Genomic DNA, 13,094 nt, shown 5'->3' with positions numbered 1-13,094 from the left:
CTCTCCCTCTGAAGGCCTCCCATACTGAATGCAGGTCTATTGGAGGGAGGTGTGAGCTCCCTCCAGCCCCCACCAAGGCAGGAGCATAGATGCGGAGTGGCCAGTGTTCTGCCATCCCTCCTTCCACCGAGTGAGGGACTATTATTGCATCACTTCGAGAGTCTCCTAACTCTATCATTGCCACTTCCATTCCATTTTTGGGCTCAAAGGAGAGGACCTTGGCAGTTTGGCAGGATGGAGATTACAACTCAGCCCCATGGGCCTCGAGCCTAGCCTACAAATTGAGGGTGATAACAATGCCTACCTCAAGAAGATTATGTGAGTGTTAAACAAGATAATCAGTAAAACCAGCTTAGCACAACATCTGGAACACAAGTACTCAATAAATGATAGTATCATGTATTACAGTTAGTTTTTATTTCTATATCCACTTCCACTGCTAGACGGTGAACTCCTGGAGGTCAGTGAATTGCTAGTTCTGAGATCTCTGAATCCCTAGTTCCCAGAAGAGTACATGTTGAGTGCACAGATAGATAGATAGATAGATGGTGGACGGATGGGTGATTTCAAACCAATCTGCCCATCTACCTCTCCAACCCTAGACCATATGAGCACTTTTCTTACCTTATGGCTAAAAAATAGATTAAGAAAGCCAAGACTTTGTTTTTCTAAACACTTGCCTCTCAAAGGACCAACCATATAGCATCACCTGGGAGCTTGTTAAAATGTAGAATCTCAGGCCTTACCCCAAACCTGCTGAATCAGAATCAATGAACGCAGTGCCCAGGTGATTCCCAAGCACACTGAAGTCTGCAAAGCAGCAGACAAAGCCAATTGTTCTTAATATTGGCTGTACATTGGAATCACCTGGAGAACTGAAAAAAATAAAATACTGCTTCCTGGCTCCCATCCCCAAAGATACAAAGACATTGACCTAGAGTGGAGATTGAGCTTCGGAAAAGCTCCCCTTGTGATTCTACCATGCGACCAGGGCAGAGAGCCACTGGTCTGGCCATGCTCAGGCCCTCAGATGCCTTCTACCTGGGAGGCTGTGAGAAATCACACCCCAAACACTGGGACAAAGTTTCATTGCATTGTCATTAAGACGGAAAGCAAGGCTGGAAGTGACCATCCTAGAAGGAGTTAGGCACAGCTGATGACTGAGCCAGACAGGCCTAAATCACAGGGCAATTTCCACCTCTCCTTGAGAGCCGGGAACAGGTGCTTCTCCCATGGCGAAGATGGATTTGTCTGATCACAGCCACAGTTTGAGACATCGCGTCCTTGCAGCATGGCTTGGCTTCTGGGCAGAATGACCCTCCAGAGTCCTTGCCTTCCTCACCTCCCGCCTCTTAGGAGCTCTTGGGACTTATAAACTGCTATAACTGCTATGGGCAGAGTAGGCAGAAACAGACGTAGCCTGGGAAATGCTTGTCTACTCAAGATGCTTGGGAGCACACCACAATGTTTCTCTGCGGAAAATACTGACCCGTGATCGTCTTGATTCCCAAGGTCACCACTGACTATCGGAATGATGCTGGGAAGGACATTTAACTTCTCTGGGCCTTGATTACCTCATCTGCAAAATGAGGGGAATAATTTTTACTTACCAGAATGACTGTGATCATTTCTTTAGAAAAAGTGATTAGACAATGTCTGGTGGAGAATAAGTGATTAACAAGTAGTCACTAACCAAAATTTTAATCCATCTGTCTCTCCCTACCTCTCCTGTGGGCTGCTTGAGGGTAGGCATGATTCTTTTTATATTTCTTTTTTTTTTTAATATCTTTCTCCCCATCCCCACCCTACACAATGCCTGGAATAGTGCCTAGCAACTGATAAGTACTTAAGGAATGTCACTGTTTTAATTTTTGTTTTTAAAATTTAGAATATTATTATTACAACAAATGTAAATTGTTCAAATACTATATGCACATTTCAGTTGAAAAATGAACATTGTCCTCCTCTATTCCCCCACCTAGACCCCTTGTCAGAAGCAACATGCATTTAGTTTGGTGTTTATCCTTCCTGACCATATCTGTCACATTCATAAACACACAGAGACACATAAAAGTAGACACACAGGGGCTTCCCTGGCGGTGCAGTGGTTAAGAATCCGCCTGCCAATGCAGGGGACACGGGTTCGATCCTTGGTCCGGGAAGATCCCACATGCCATGGAGCAACTACTGAGCCTGTGCTCTAGAGCCCGCGAGCCACAGCTACTGAAGCCTGCTCGCCTAGAGCCTGTGCTCCACAACAAGAGAAGCCCCTGCTCGCCACAACTGGAGAAAGCCCGCGTGCAGCAATGAAGACCCAACACTGCCAAAAATAAATAAATAAATAAAAATTTAAAAAAGTAAACATGAACTTTCACTCACATATAGCATTTGGTGGTTGAGAGCAGATGCTGGAGCCAGACTGTTGTTATTTACCAACTGTGTGACCTTGGACAAGTTAGTTGACCTCTCTGTGCATTAATTTCCCCATCTGCAAACATCTTATTTCATAAGACTGTGATGGGAGATTAAATGAGGTAAAATTTGTAAGACGTTTAGAATAATGCCTGGGACGTGGTATAGGTTCTTTGTGAGTTGGTTAAATAGAACGTAAGTATTGTTCTGAGACTCACTTTTCTCAACTATACATTTTTTACAGAGCTTTTTGTTTCAGAACATTGATCTCATACTTTTTAATGACTTCATAGAGTCACATTTTGTGAATATGCAAAATGGACATTTAAGATAGTTCTAACTATTTAGTTCTAACTATTTCACTATTAGACACAATTTGTACCTACTGTAAATATATCCTTACATACTTCTGGGATTATCTCTGTAAAATAGATTCCCCAAAGTAGAATTATTGGATCAAAGGATATGTACTTTTACAATTTTTACAGATATTGTGAAAATCGCTGCCCCAAAAAGTTGTACTGATTTACTCCCAATGTGGGGTCTGTAAAGGTGGCCATTTCTTCACACCATTGCCTGCACTAGAAATTTATCTTTATTTTTTCTCATTTTGATGGTGGGGAAAAAGTTACTTTCTACACCATATGGGCAAATACGTGTATAAATGAGTTAAGTGATTGAATAAAGGAACAAAATGAGCCAATGAACCAGGGGAACTTGGATACACCGGTTTGTTTGGCTTGTTCTCCACCCTTCCCGAGCCCCGCCCCCGACTCGCCGCCCCGCCCCCAACCCCCGACCCCGAGCACGGTCTTTCTCCCTTGGCCTCGAGCTCACAGCCCTCTTCTGTGCCGCAGCCTGATGGAGTGTGCTGCAGAACACCCAACTATCTCCAAGTCCGTGGAGAACTTTGTGAACCTGGTCAAAGGCCTCCTGGAGAAGCTGCTGGATTACCGGGGCGTGATGACGGACGAGAGCAAAGACAACCGCATGAGCTGCACTGTGAACCTGCTGGTATGTGCGCGGCTCTCCCCATTTTGGGTCAGATCGGAGTCTTGGGAGCAGGTCTGGCTTTAGGTTCCACTATGGCTCTGGATAGGGAAGCAGCACTAAGGGCTTTAGAAGTCGGACAAACGTGAGAGTGTCCTTGCCCTGACATCCGCTAGCTCTGCGTCTTGAAGTCAGTCATTTCACGTTCCCTGTGCCTCAGTTTATCATACATATTAAATGGGAATGACTATAGTTGGCTCTCCCTATCCAGGGGTTCGGCATTTGCTGATCCAACTAGAGATTGAAAATAATCAGGAAAAAAAATTCCACAAAGTTCCAAAAAGCAAAGCTTGAATTTGCCTCATGCTGGCCACTATTTACATAGCATTTACATTGGATTTACAGCTCTTTACATAGCATTTACATTGTTTAAGTAATTATAAGTAATCTAGAGGTGATTTAAAGTATATGGATGTGCGTAGGTTATATGCAAATTCTACGCCATTGTATTTAAGGCACTTGAGCATTCTCAGACTTTGGTGTCTGTGGGGGTCCTGGGACCAATCCCCTGGAGCTGTCAGGGGATGACAGTATTTCCTTTAGCATTTAACACACAAAGAAGGAAGGTGGCAGTATAAAGAAGTTAAGAGTATGAGTTTTAGAGTCATATAGGCTATGGGTTCTCATCCTACCTCTGATAATTAATAGACTACACAAGTCAAGAAAGTTTTCTGAAGGTTTAGTTTTCTTATCTGTTCCATGGTGAAAATAATAGTACCTATTTCATAGGTTGCGCAGTCCTGACCCATGGTTAAATGCTCACTGTGTGTTTGTTTCCTTCTCTTACAGAACGAAGTAATACTGATAACTAGTATTTATAGAAAATTACTATGGGATAGGCTAACCAGAGCAGCTAGTCCCAAACCCAGACTCTTCACCCCTGTGCCACACGACCTGCCATTGGCCAGCTCCCAAATAGTCTCCCTTCAGATGTACTGTGATGTGGTTATGAGACAGCTAGTAGCAGCCACAGTGCTTCATACTCACCATGCCAGCCCACCCTAAAGTGGTTAAAATGAATAAAGTTGACCAAAAGACCATGTGGCATCTATCACATCAATCCCCCCTGCCATTGCCAGTGTTCCAGAAATATAAATCCTGTCCCCATAGTTCTGTTGTGTGTCTTCTGTTTACCCTAAGTGGACTCTTTTATTTTTTAATTCTATAGTTAAAATACACTTCCTCTTCAGTGATTTGAAAATGACTAACATATCTGTAATGAATGCTGAAGTCATTACAATTCAGCAACATTATGTTAAAGTGTATTATTATTTATTTTTTTGAATTTTATTTTTTTATACAGCAGGTTCTCATTAGTGATCCATTTTATACATATTAGTGTATACATGTCAATCCCAATCTCCCAATTCATCACACCACCACCAACAACCCCTGCCACTTTCCCCGCTTGGTGTCCGTACGTTTGTTCTCTACATCTGTGTCTCCTCAATGTCTGCCCTGCAAACCGGTTCATCTGTACCATTTTTCTAGGTTCCCTAAGTGGACTCTTTTTAAACAGCCCAGATATTGCCATTGATTTTCTGAAATGCTAAGGGGAGTTTAAAACTCCTGATTACAGCAGAAAGGAATTCATTGCTAATGACTCCACAAGGCCCAATTTACATAAAGAGCACCAGGAAGAGGGGTTTTCCAGGAGTTTAGCAGTTTCTCTCTCTGGAGAGGTAGAAGTTGGTTGAAGAAACTGACCTTCAACTGTCAGAATCTGACCTGGGAGAAAGTTGGGACAGGCAGGTCTATAAGCAGTTAGACTCTGCTAGATTTTGGTGTGTGGCTTAAACATGGTATCAGGGAGAAGAAGAGGATGGGGTGGGTGTGTCTGGAGGTCTAGTATGGCTCTGCCACCCACTGACTATGCTCTGGAACAGCTGGAACACATCACCTCGCCCTCTCGGAGCCTCAGGTGCACATGGATGCATTGAATTAAACCTGGGTTTTCTCAAAGTGTGCCTCAAGGATGGGGTCCCGACCTCCTGGCTCAAAATCTGTAAGGACTTGTTTTAAAATGCACAGGATTCCAGGACAACTACTGGTCTACATGAGCCCTGAGCTGGAATAGGTATTGCCAGGCTTAAATGTTTTTGACTGTGGAATCTCAGCATAACTTCTGAGAGTTCTGCACTATCAGAAGTTATGATCTGTTGTCATTACTGGGATCTGTTGTGATTACTATTACTCTATTGCTATTACTCTGATTCCAACTCAGTTCTGCCTGAGTGCATGGTCTGGGCTTTCAAAGATCAAGCTGGGCTGCCTTTCATAGTAGACTTCGTCAAAGTAAACGGCCTCAATCTTGGCATCCCTCAGTGCAGCCAATAGCTGGATTGCACCCCCCGATGTGTTGGCTGACATACTTCCTCTGTCCCTTTATAGTCTAAGGATCAGGGAAGTGACTTTCAAGGCAGAATGAGCTGTTTGATGCATTCAGGAAAGTAAATTTCTTGCTCCCACCTCGCCCAGGTAGTACATAGCAGTCTCCTCTCACCTTCATCACATTGCCTTCCACCCCTGCGGCTCTGCAAAGAAAAATCCTCATCACTGTTTTTCCTCCCTTATCTAGAATTTCTACAAAGATAATAATCGGGAAGAGATGTACATAAGGTAAGATTTTTGTTTTCTAAAACCCAGACCTGCTGTGTCACTCTCCTGCTCAATATCCATCGATGGCTCCCCGCTGCCTTCAGCATAGAGTTTAAGCATATCTTGTTGACACTCAGACCCTCTTTGTTCTGATTCCTATCCATCTCCCCAGATTCAACTCCTTCCATCTCCTACAATCAGCCCCCCAAATCCACTTGGAGTTCTCTGACCTGCCATGCTGTTTTGCTGTGGATTGAGCTGGTGAATTGCACTTGCGTTTGTTACAAGATTGGCATGCGGAGCCCTAGTCCAGGGTTGGTAGTTAGAACATCCGCCAGTCCAGCTCTGAAGGGAAAAAAATACCAAGATGTATGATGCCCGCTTCTTTGTAGGCATTTAAAAGATATGTATTTGCACATCATATGAAGGATTTGGGGGGGACATTCGGCTGAAGCAAAGAACTCCCTTGCCAGTGTGTCTCAGGATCTCATTTTTTTCCTCCAAAGTTTTTTTTATTGGTACTTTTACTCATTACAAAAATAATACATACTTATTACCAAAAAAACCTCATAAAATACAGACAAGCAAAACAAAAAGTGAAATAAACTCCCATAATCTGTCCATATTCCCAGACCCTTTTATATTTATGTTTATATATAGATCAAATTCTACGCATGCCTAGTTTCTGCAAAAATGAGATCATATTGCTCATAATTTATTCTTTGCTTGACAAGAATTCCATGTCAACAGAAGTATTTCAACTTAATTTTTAATGAAACTATAAAATTCCCTTTCCAGAATACACCATAATTTATATAGCCAATCCTATGTTGTTGAATATTTAGGTTGTTTCCAACTTTCTTCTATCATAAATAGCACAATGACAAAATTCTTGGACATACATATATCTTTATGCATCTCCTTATGAGACAAAAGCCTGCAAAGTGGCATTGACTGTAAGGGTTAACGACCAAGGCCCTTTCAAGGCTTTTGACACATTCTATCAAAGACCGGAGACTCCAAGTCCAAATTCACTCTGCAAAATACTGCAAGTATTTTTAGGTACTTAGTTTAGCATTATTCCAGAAATAAGAACTATCATTTGGAAAAAAGATAATTCCATAGGTTGTCCTGAGCTTGGTTAGTATTTATAACATCACTAGACATGACTTATTGTAGTGGTGGGGCTTTGGATCCAAAGGGCCTGGGAGGCTTTACCTTTTTTCCTCTGTGACCCTGGATAAATCACTCAGTGTCTTTGGGCTGAGGTTTCCCCATGTAGAATGTTTCCGTTCTGTTCTGAGGATTAAATGAGATGCTACAGGTAGAGTGCCTGGCACATGGTTCTCTCCCCCAACATCTTTTCTTTTCTTCCCATTTTAGAAACACAGATGGGGAATCCCAGATTTCCATAAGTTTTGGAGATGTGAATCCTATAGTAATCTAGGAAGACCACATTTGCCTAAACCAGACATTGTAAACAGGATATAGTATGAAAATCTGTCCTATTTGGCAGGCATAGTATTTAAAAACATTTTTAATTGGTTGCCAAATTTTAAAACTCTAGAGATGTTACATAAAAATCAAAATTTCCCTCTTCTGAAAAACTCAGAAGGTATGGCAACACTGGGCCCTCATCCTGTCCTGACGACCACTGCCTAGGCTAGGTGGTAGTGGCCCCTTTAGACGGGGGCAGGAGTGCTCTGGTCATGACATCGTTTCCATTCCCCATTGAACTTCATCCCATCCACCTCACTCAAGCTGCCCACCTGGCATCTGTTTGCATTCAGATCCCTAGTCGGGCCCATCAGGGTGTCTTCCATTGGGCTCTGTAGTTGATCACCAAACCCTTGAGTTGACAAAGGATAGGAGGGGGTGCCTTGGCCAATTAAGGAGTTGAAAGCAACAGGGAAGCTCTCCCTCTGACTACTCTCTTCAGGTTTTTTGGACCCAGTCGTCAGGAATCTAAGAGACCAAGGCCAGGCAGGTGGAGATAAGACAGGATTTGACCATCTACGCTGGGGTTTTTAAAGGTTGACCGCAGGCTCAACACTCCTTACACACACGCCACGTGGAGTTTCCCTGAAAGCTCTATTGATCAGCAGAAAGTTAGGGCAGCAGGAGTGACTGTAGAGGCAGAAATAGCTGCTATCAAAACCTGGTTCTGTCTATTTCTAGCTCTATCTACTCTAGTGTAGGTCTCAGTTTTCTTACCTATAAAAGAATTGTTGGGAGGATGAATTGATATAATATATAAAGCACCCATTAGTAGAATGAATAAATGAATGAAGAATCTCTCTTGGATGCTCCCCTACTCATCCTCTTACCTTGGGATCCCAGCCCAACTGTCACACTAGGGGAACCTTTCTAGAAGCCCTACCTGGATGAGTCCTGCTCTCGTAGTACCATAGACCTCTCCTTCAGGGCATTGATCACAGCTGTATTTTTGCAATTACTTATTTGATTATTTGATTGATGCCTGTCCCTTTTCCTAAATTATAAATCCCAAACCCTGAGAGTGGCATCTGCTTTTGCCACCATTTATCTGTAATGCCTGGTACAGCCTGTGTGCTCAGTACAGCTTTGCTGATTGAATAAATAAATGAGCAAAAGGTCACTAGCTCATTAGTTATCAGAAACCACTAATTGAACTTTCTTCCCCTTAAAATCTTTGGCAGTCCCTACCCTGAGTTCAGGCAGCCTCCATTTGGCCCTCTGGCCATGTTTTATGTAGCCAGGGACATTAAGCTCTAGCTCCTCCTTGGGTGACATTCTAAGCAGAAAGCTTTCTTATAAAAGGAATCTAAGCCTGAGCATTGAGGCTTGCTTTGAGTACAGATGCTTGAGCAGCCCTTTGTTCCCTGTAGTTAGATAGCCAAGGCAGAATATTGGCATGGTTACAGACAGCACCTTTCCTCTTGGAGGAAGGACCAAGGGCATCACATCACAGCATCTTCCCTTCACCAATTACCAAGAGCTGGGTTTAAATAAATGCTCCTGATGACGTGCAAGTCACCAAAGCAGTGGGGGGTTTTTGGCTCTGGATTCTGTTTCCAGCAGTGGCAGGAGGGAATGTTTTGTAGAAGAACGTGGTTCACAATGATAATAGATAATAGCTGTCGCTGCTCAGCACTGGCCACGGGCTAATCGCTTTCGGTGCATACTCACATTTATTAGCAGCAGTGCAGGCTGTCATGCACAGAGCCTTTTATACACGATCTGCTTGTCCCTTTATAGGCCCAGCAACTCTATAGGTAGGTTCTCTGAGCACTGCCATTTTACAGATGAGCAAACTAAGGCACAGAGAAGTGAATTCACTGCCCCTTAATACTTACCATGTATCAGGTAATCGACCTAAGCTCCCTTCCTTTGTTCCTGTCCTGTTCTTAACACCTTTCAACTGTAGGCTCATTCTAGGATTCAGAACTGGATTGTCTCATTGGAAGAGGGTGGGAGACGGGAGTGTGGTTACAGTTGAATAGTAGGTTCTCTCTGCTGACAGCTCCAGGCCTCCACGTGAATATCCAATCTCTAGCCCCTGGTCCACTTCCTTTGCTTATCAGAAAATTCAGTTCCTTTACATCTAGAGGGCATTGAAGAGAGGGTAGGAGTTGCCCTTTACAGGGCTATGGCTTGTCCATGCCCTTGGAGTTGTACAATGATTAGGGCATGGGCCCTGAAGGCAGTTAGACTGGGATCACGTTCCAGTTCTTCACTCGTTAGCACGTGACCTCTGACAAGCTATTTATTTCTCCTTCCCTGATTTCCCTTACTTGTTGTACTGCACTGGGCAGAGTCTTCAGTATCAAGTTGAATACTGGCTGGAATGTTACCTTAACTTCTCCAGGCCAGAATTTTCTTATCTGTAAATGAGAATTCTCAATGGACCTATTTTACACGATTGTCAGACAGGTTAAATGATCTGAGGCATTCAAAATACTTAGCATGGTTCCCGTCATACACTAAATGCCCCACGAGTGCTAGGTGCTATCACTGTCACCCATGCGAGTCTGGATAGAGGGAATGGAGGACTCCCTTGTGACTCAGTTGTTCTTTCTGGCCCGGCCCTACCACCTGCCTGCTTATTTTTGCACCTGGTGATTTAGCATATTTCCCCAAACAGGTACCTGTACAAACTCCGCGACCTTCACCTGGACTGTGACAATTACACAGAGGCTGCCTATACACTCCTTCTCCACACCTGGCTTCTCAAGGTACTGCCTTTCCAGTAAAGGGGATTCATGCTGGGATCCCCGTGGAGCCCTCACAGCAAGTTGAAGAGTGAAAAAGAAAAAGAATTAGCCAAATACATTTTGTTCTGCTCTGTGTCCCCAAACTCTTAACCTGGCAGGTTACTTTTCTGCACTGCTTTGTCTGGTCACATAAGGTTTCTAGTGACCCTCACATTCAGCAACAGCAACAACGCCCGAGATGCGTCTTGCAGTTTCACATAACATTCAAACTGTTTTATATAACATCCAAACATCAACTGTAAATCATTAGCATGCCCTGTGAGCTGTTTTTCTTCTCTTGAAAGTGCTGCTGGAGCAGGACAAAGCCTGTAAGATTTCCTTTGGCTTTTGAAGTGCTGAGACCATGTCCTGCAGGGTTTCAGAGAAAAATCCCACAAGCCATACACATGAGCCAATGGGGAGTCAAATAAGTGTAACTCCACAGAAATGAGGAGGCGCTTCCCGTGGAAACTGCAGACCAGCATCTGTCTGATTGACACTCAGGGCGACAAGGAGGCCGGCAGGGGTGTTTGCAGGGCTTCCCCCCACTCCTCAGCAGTCGGGGAGACACCTGCCTCAGGTGACTGTGTGTGTCCTCTCTCCGCAGTGGTCAGATGAACAGTGTGCTTCACAGGTCATGCAGACAGGCCAGCAGCACCCCCAGACCCACCGACAGCTGAAGGAGACGCTCTATGAGATCATCATCGGCTACTTTGACAAAGGAAAGGTAATTGGTCCCTGCCCTTCCTCTCTCCGTGGAAACCCTAGCTACCAGAAAGGATTGTTCTCTCCCGTATTTTGCACCCAGTCCATCTGCAGGTCTGGTCAGCTCTCCCGCCCGACCCTAAGTCTGATCACTTCTCTCCATCTCCATTCCTTCCACCTCCATTCAAGGCACCAACATCATCGCTCACCTGGACACTCAGTGAATCCTAAGCAATCTCCCTGCATCCTCCATTCCCCCCAACAGATCATCCTCCGTATGGGAAGCGGTGATCATAAAACATGCATTGGATCACGCCACTGTCCTGCGTACAGTCATCTCAAATGGCTCTCCCAGTCCACTTAGAACAAATTACACAATCCCTCCCATGACCCATGAGGCCCCACACGAGCTGTCCCCTGACTACTTCTCTCATTTCATCTCTGCCAGGCTCCCTTTTGCTCACATGCTCTATGCCAAGCTCTTTTCCACCTCAGGGCCTTTGCACTTGCTTTTCCCAGCTTAGAACATTTCTCCTCCATATCTTACCATGGCCAGCTCCTTCTCACAGCTCAGGGTTTTGCCCAAGCAAAGGATGTCACGTCCTGAAGGAGGCCTTCCCAGACCACCTGAGACACAGCAGCACTCCTGCCCTGCGTCACTCTTACTGACTTATCTTCAGAGTACTTATCACTATCAGACATGACCTTGATCATTTTGTTTTTCCTTGCTCATGTCTGGCTCCCCACTTTAGAAGGCCATGAGCACAGAGACTTGCCTTGTCCACTGCTAAGTGCCCCGTAGCTAGCGCAGAGCCTTACGTATGGGGCCCAGTAGATATATATTGAATAACTTAATTCATTGAATGTATGAATGACATCATGTTACCATCATTGATCTCTAAACAGCAAGAACAGGATGTTTTGTTGGGTTAGGTCTGGAGGTTGGCCAGACCTGCTACTGCCCATCCTCCAGTCTCCAGTAAGACCTTCAGGAAACACCAACCCAAATGCTGTAGGAAGCATAGCACGGTGGTTAAGTGCTCAGGCTCTGGGTTTCAAGCCTCGTTCCTCTACCACCCACAATCTCCTTGGCCTTTCAGAGATTCCAATTCCCCATCCATAATAGTGGGACATTAACAGTACGTACTTCCTAGTCGCATTGTGAAAATTAGGTGAGAAAATGCATGTAGAGCACCTAATAGAGGACCTGGTACATAGTAGTAGCTTGTTAAATTTTAACTGTCATCATTATTACCTACTCTGCCCTCGAGGCCCCAGTTGACTGGCCACTTCCTCTGTCAAGTTTTCCTTGAGTCCTCCAGCTTCCGTACAGCTCTGCCTCTCCTCTGAATGGCAAGGCCTCTTACAGTTCATCAAGACACAATTTAATACTTAATTTTGGCCTGTTCTGTCACTGCGGTTCATTGCATCTGTCTTAGTCTGATCTTCCCACCTTCCCTGGAAAGATAAAATGAGGTAATGTCTGTGGAAGGGCTTATAAATTCCCAGGAGTTGAGCAGTTGGAGAACACTCTCTTTATAATTTACAATTATAAGCCTCTTGAGGGCAGAGACTCTGCCATCCCTGGAACCTCCTGTCCTGCTGACTCGATGTCAGAGCTTACTCTTGGTTTATGAGCTGACTAAGTCGGTCACAGTGTGAAAGCCCCAAAAGGACATGTCAAGCCTTGTCCTCTGCCAACTATCCAGTTCAACCCACTCTGTGCTGAGCAGAGAGGAAAAAGGCATAATCCCCAGTGTCAAGGGGCTTATCATCTAGTGGGCAAAGCAGACATACCGATTATCATCTTTTTTTGCACACAACCCTTTGGTGTTGTGCAATAACGGGGAAAGGAGGCGGGAACAGGGTGGTATTAAAGTACTTTGGGAGCAGAGAGGAGGGGGCAGATGGGTACAGCTCACCCTGGAAGCCACTGCTGTCGTAGCTTCTAGAATGAAGCCCAAACTCTTTAGCATCCCTTTAACTTCCTTTCCCCATATCTCCCCTCATGGAGACTCATTGATCTAGACACACACAATGACTTTCTACTCCATAAGTCCATCTGTCATTACCTGGTGGACTCCTCTACATCCCTCA

The 13,094-nt window shown here is 44.5% G+C and overlaps 1 protein-coding gene across 1 annotated transcript in view; it reads left to right on the top strand.

Annotated features, from left to right (window-relative positions):
• The window catches only part of DOCK2 (dedicator of cytokinesis 2), a 408,621-nt gene that overhangs the window by 359,773 nt on the left and 35,754 nt on the right, over positions 1–13,094 (top strand). The window contains exons 35-38 of the mRNA XM_032626471.1: positions 3,270–3,426; positions 6,041–6,081; positions 10,184–10,274; positions 10,900–11,019. Coding sequence (XP_032482362.1) covers positions 3,270–3,426; positions 6,041–6,081; positions 10,184–10,274; positions 10,900–11,019 — 409 coding nt within the window. The remainder of the gene's footprint in view (positions 1–3,269; positions 3,427–6,040; positions 6,082–10,183; positions 10,275–10,899; positions 11,020–13,094) is intronic.

The sequence above is a fragment of the Phocoena sinus genome, chromosome 3 (assembly GCF_008692025.1).
Source record: "Phocoena sinus isolate mPhoSin1 chromosome 3, mPhoSin1.pri, whole genome shotgun sequence".
NCBI classification, from domain to species: Eukaryota; Metazoa; Chordata; class Mammalia; order Artiodactyla; family Phocoenidae; genus Phocoena; species Phocoena sinus.
The sequence above is the reverse complement of the archived record's forward strand: the minus strand, read 5'-3'. Positions and strand labels throughout refer to the sequence as shown.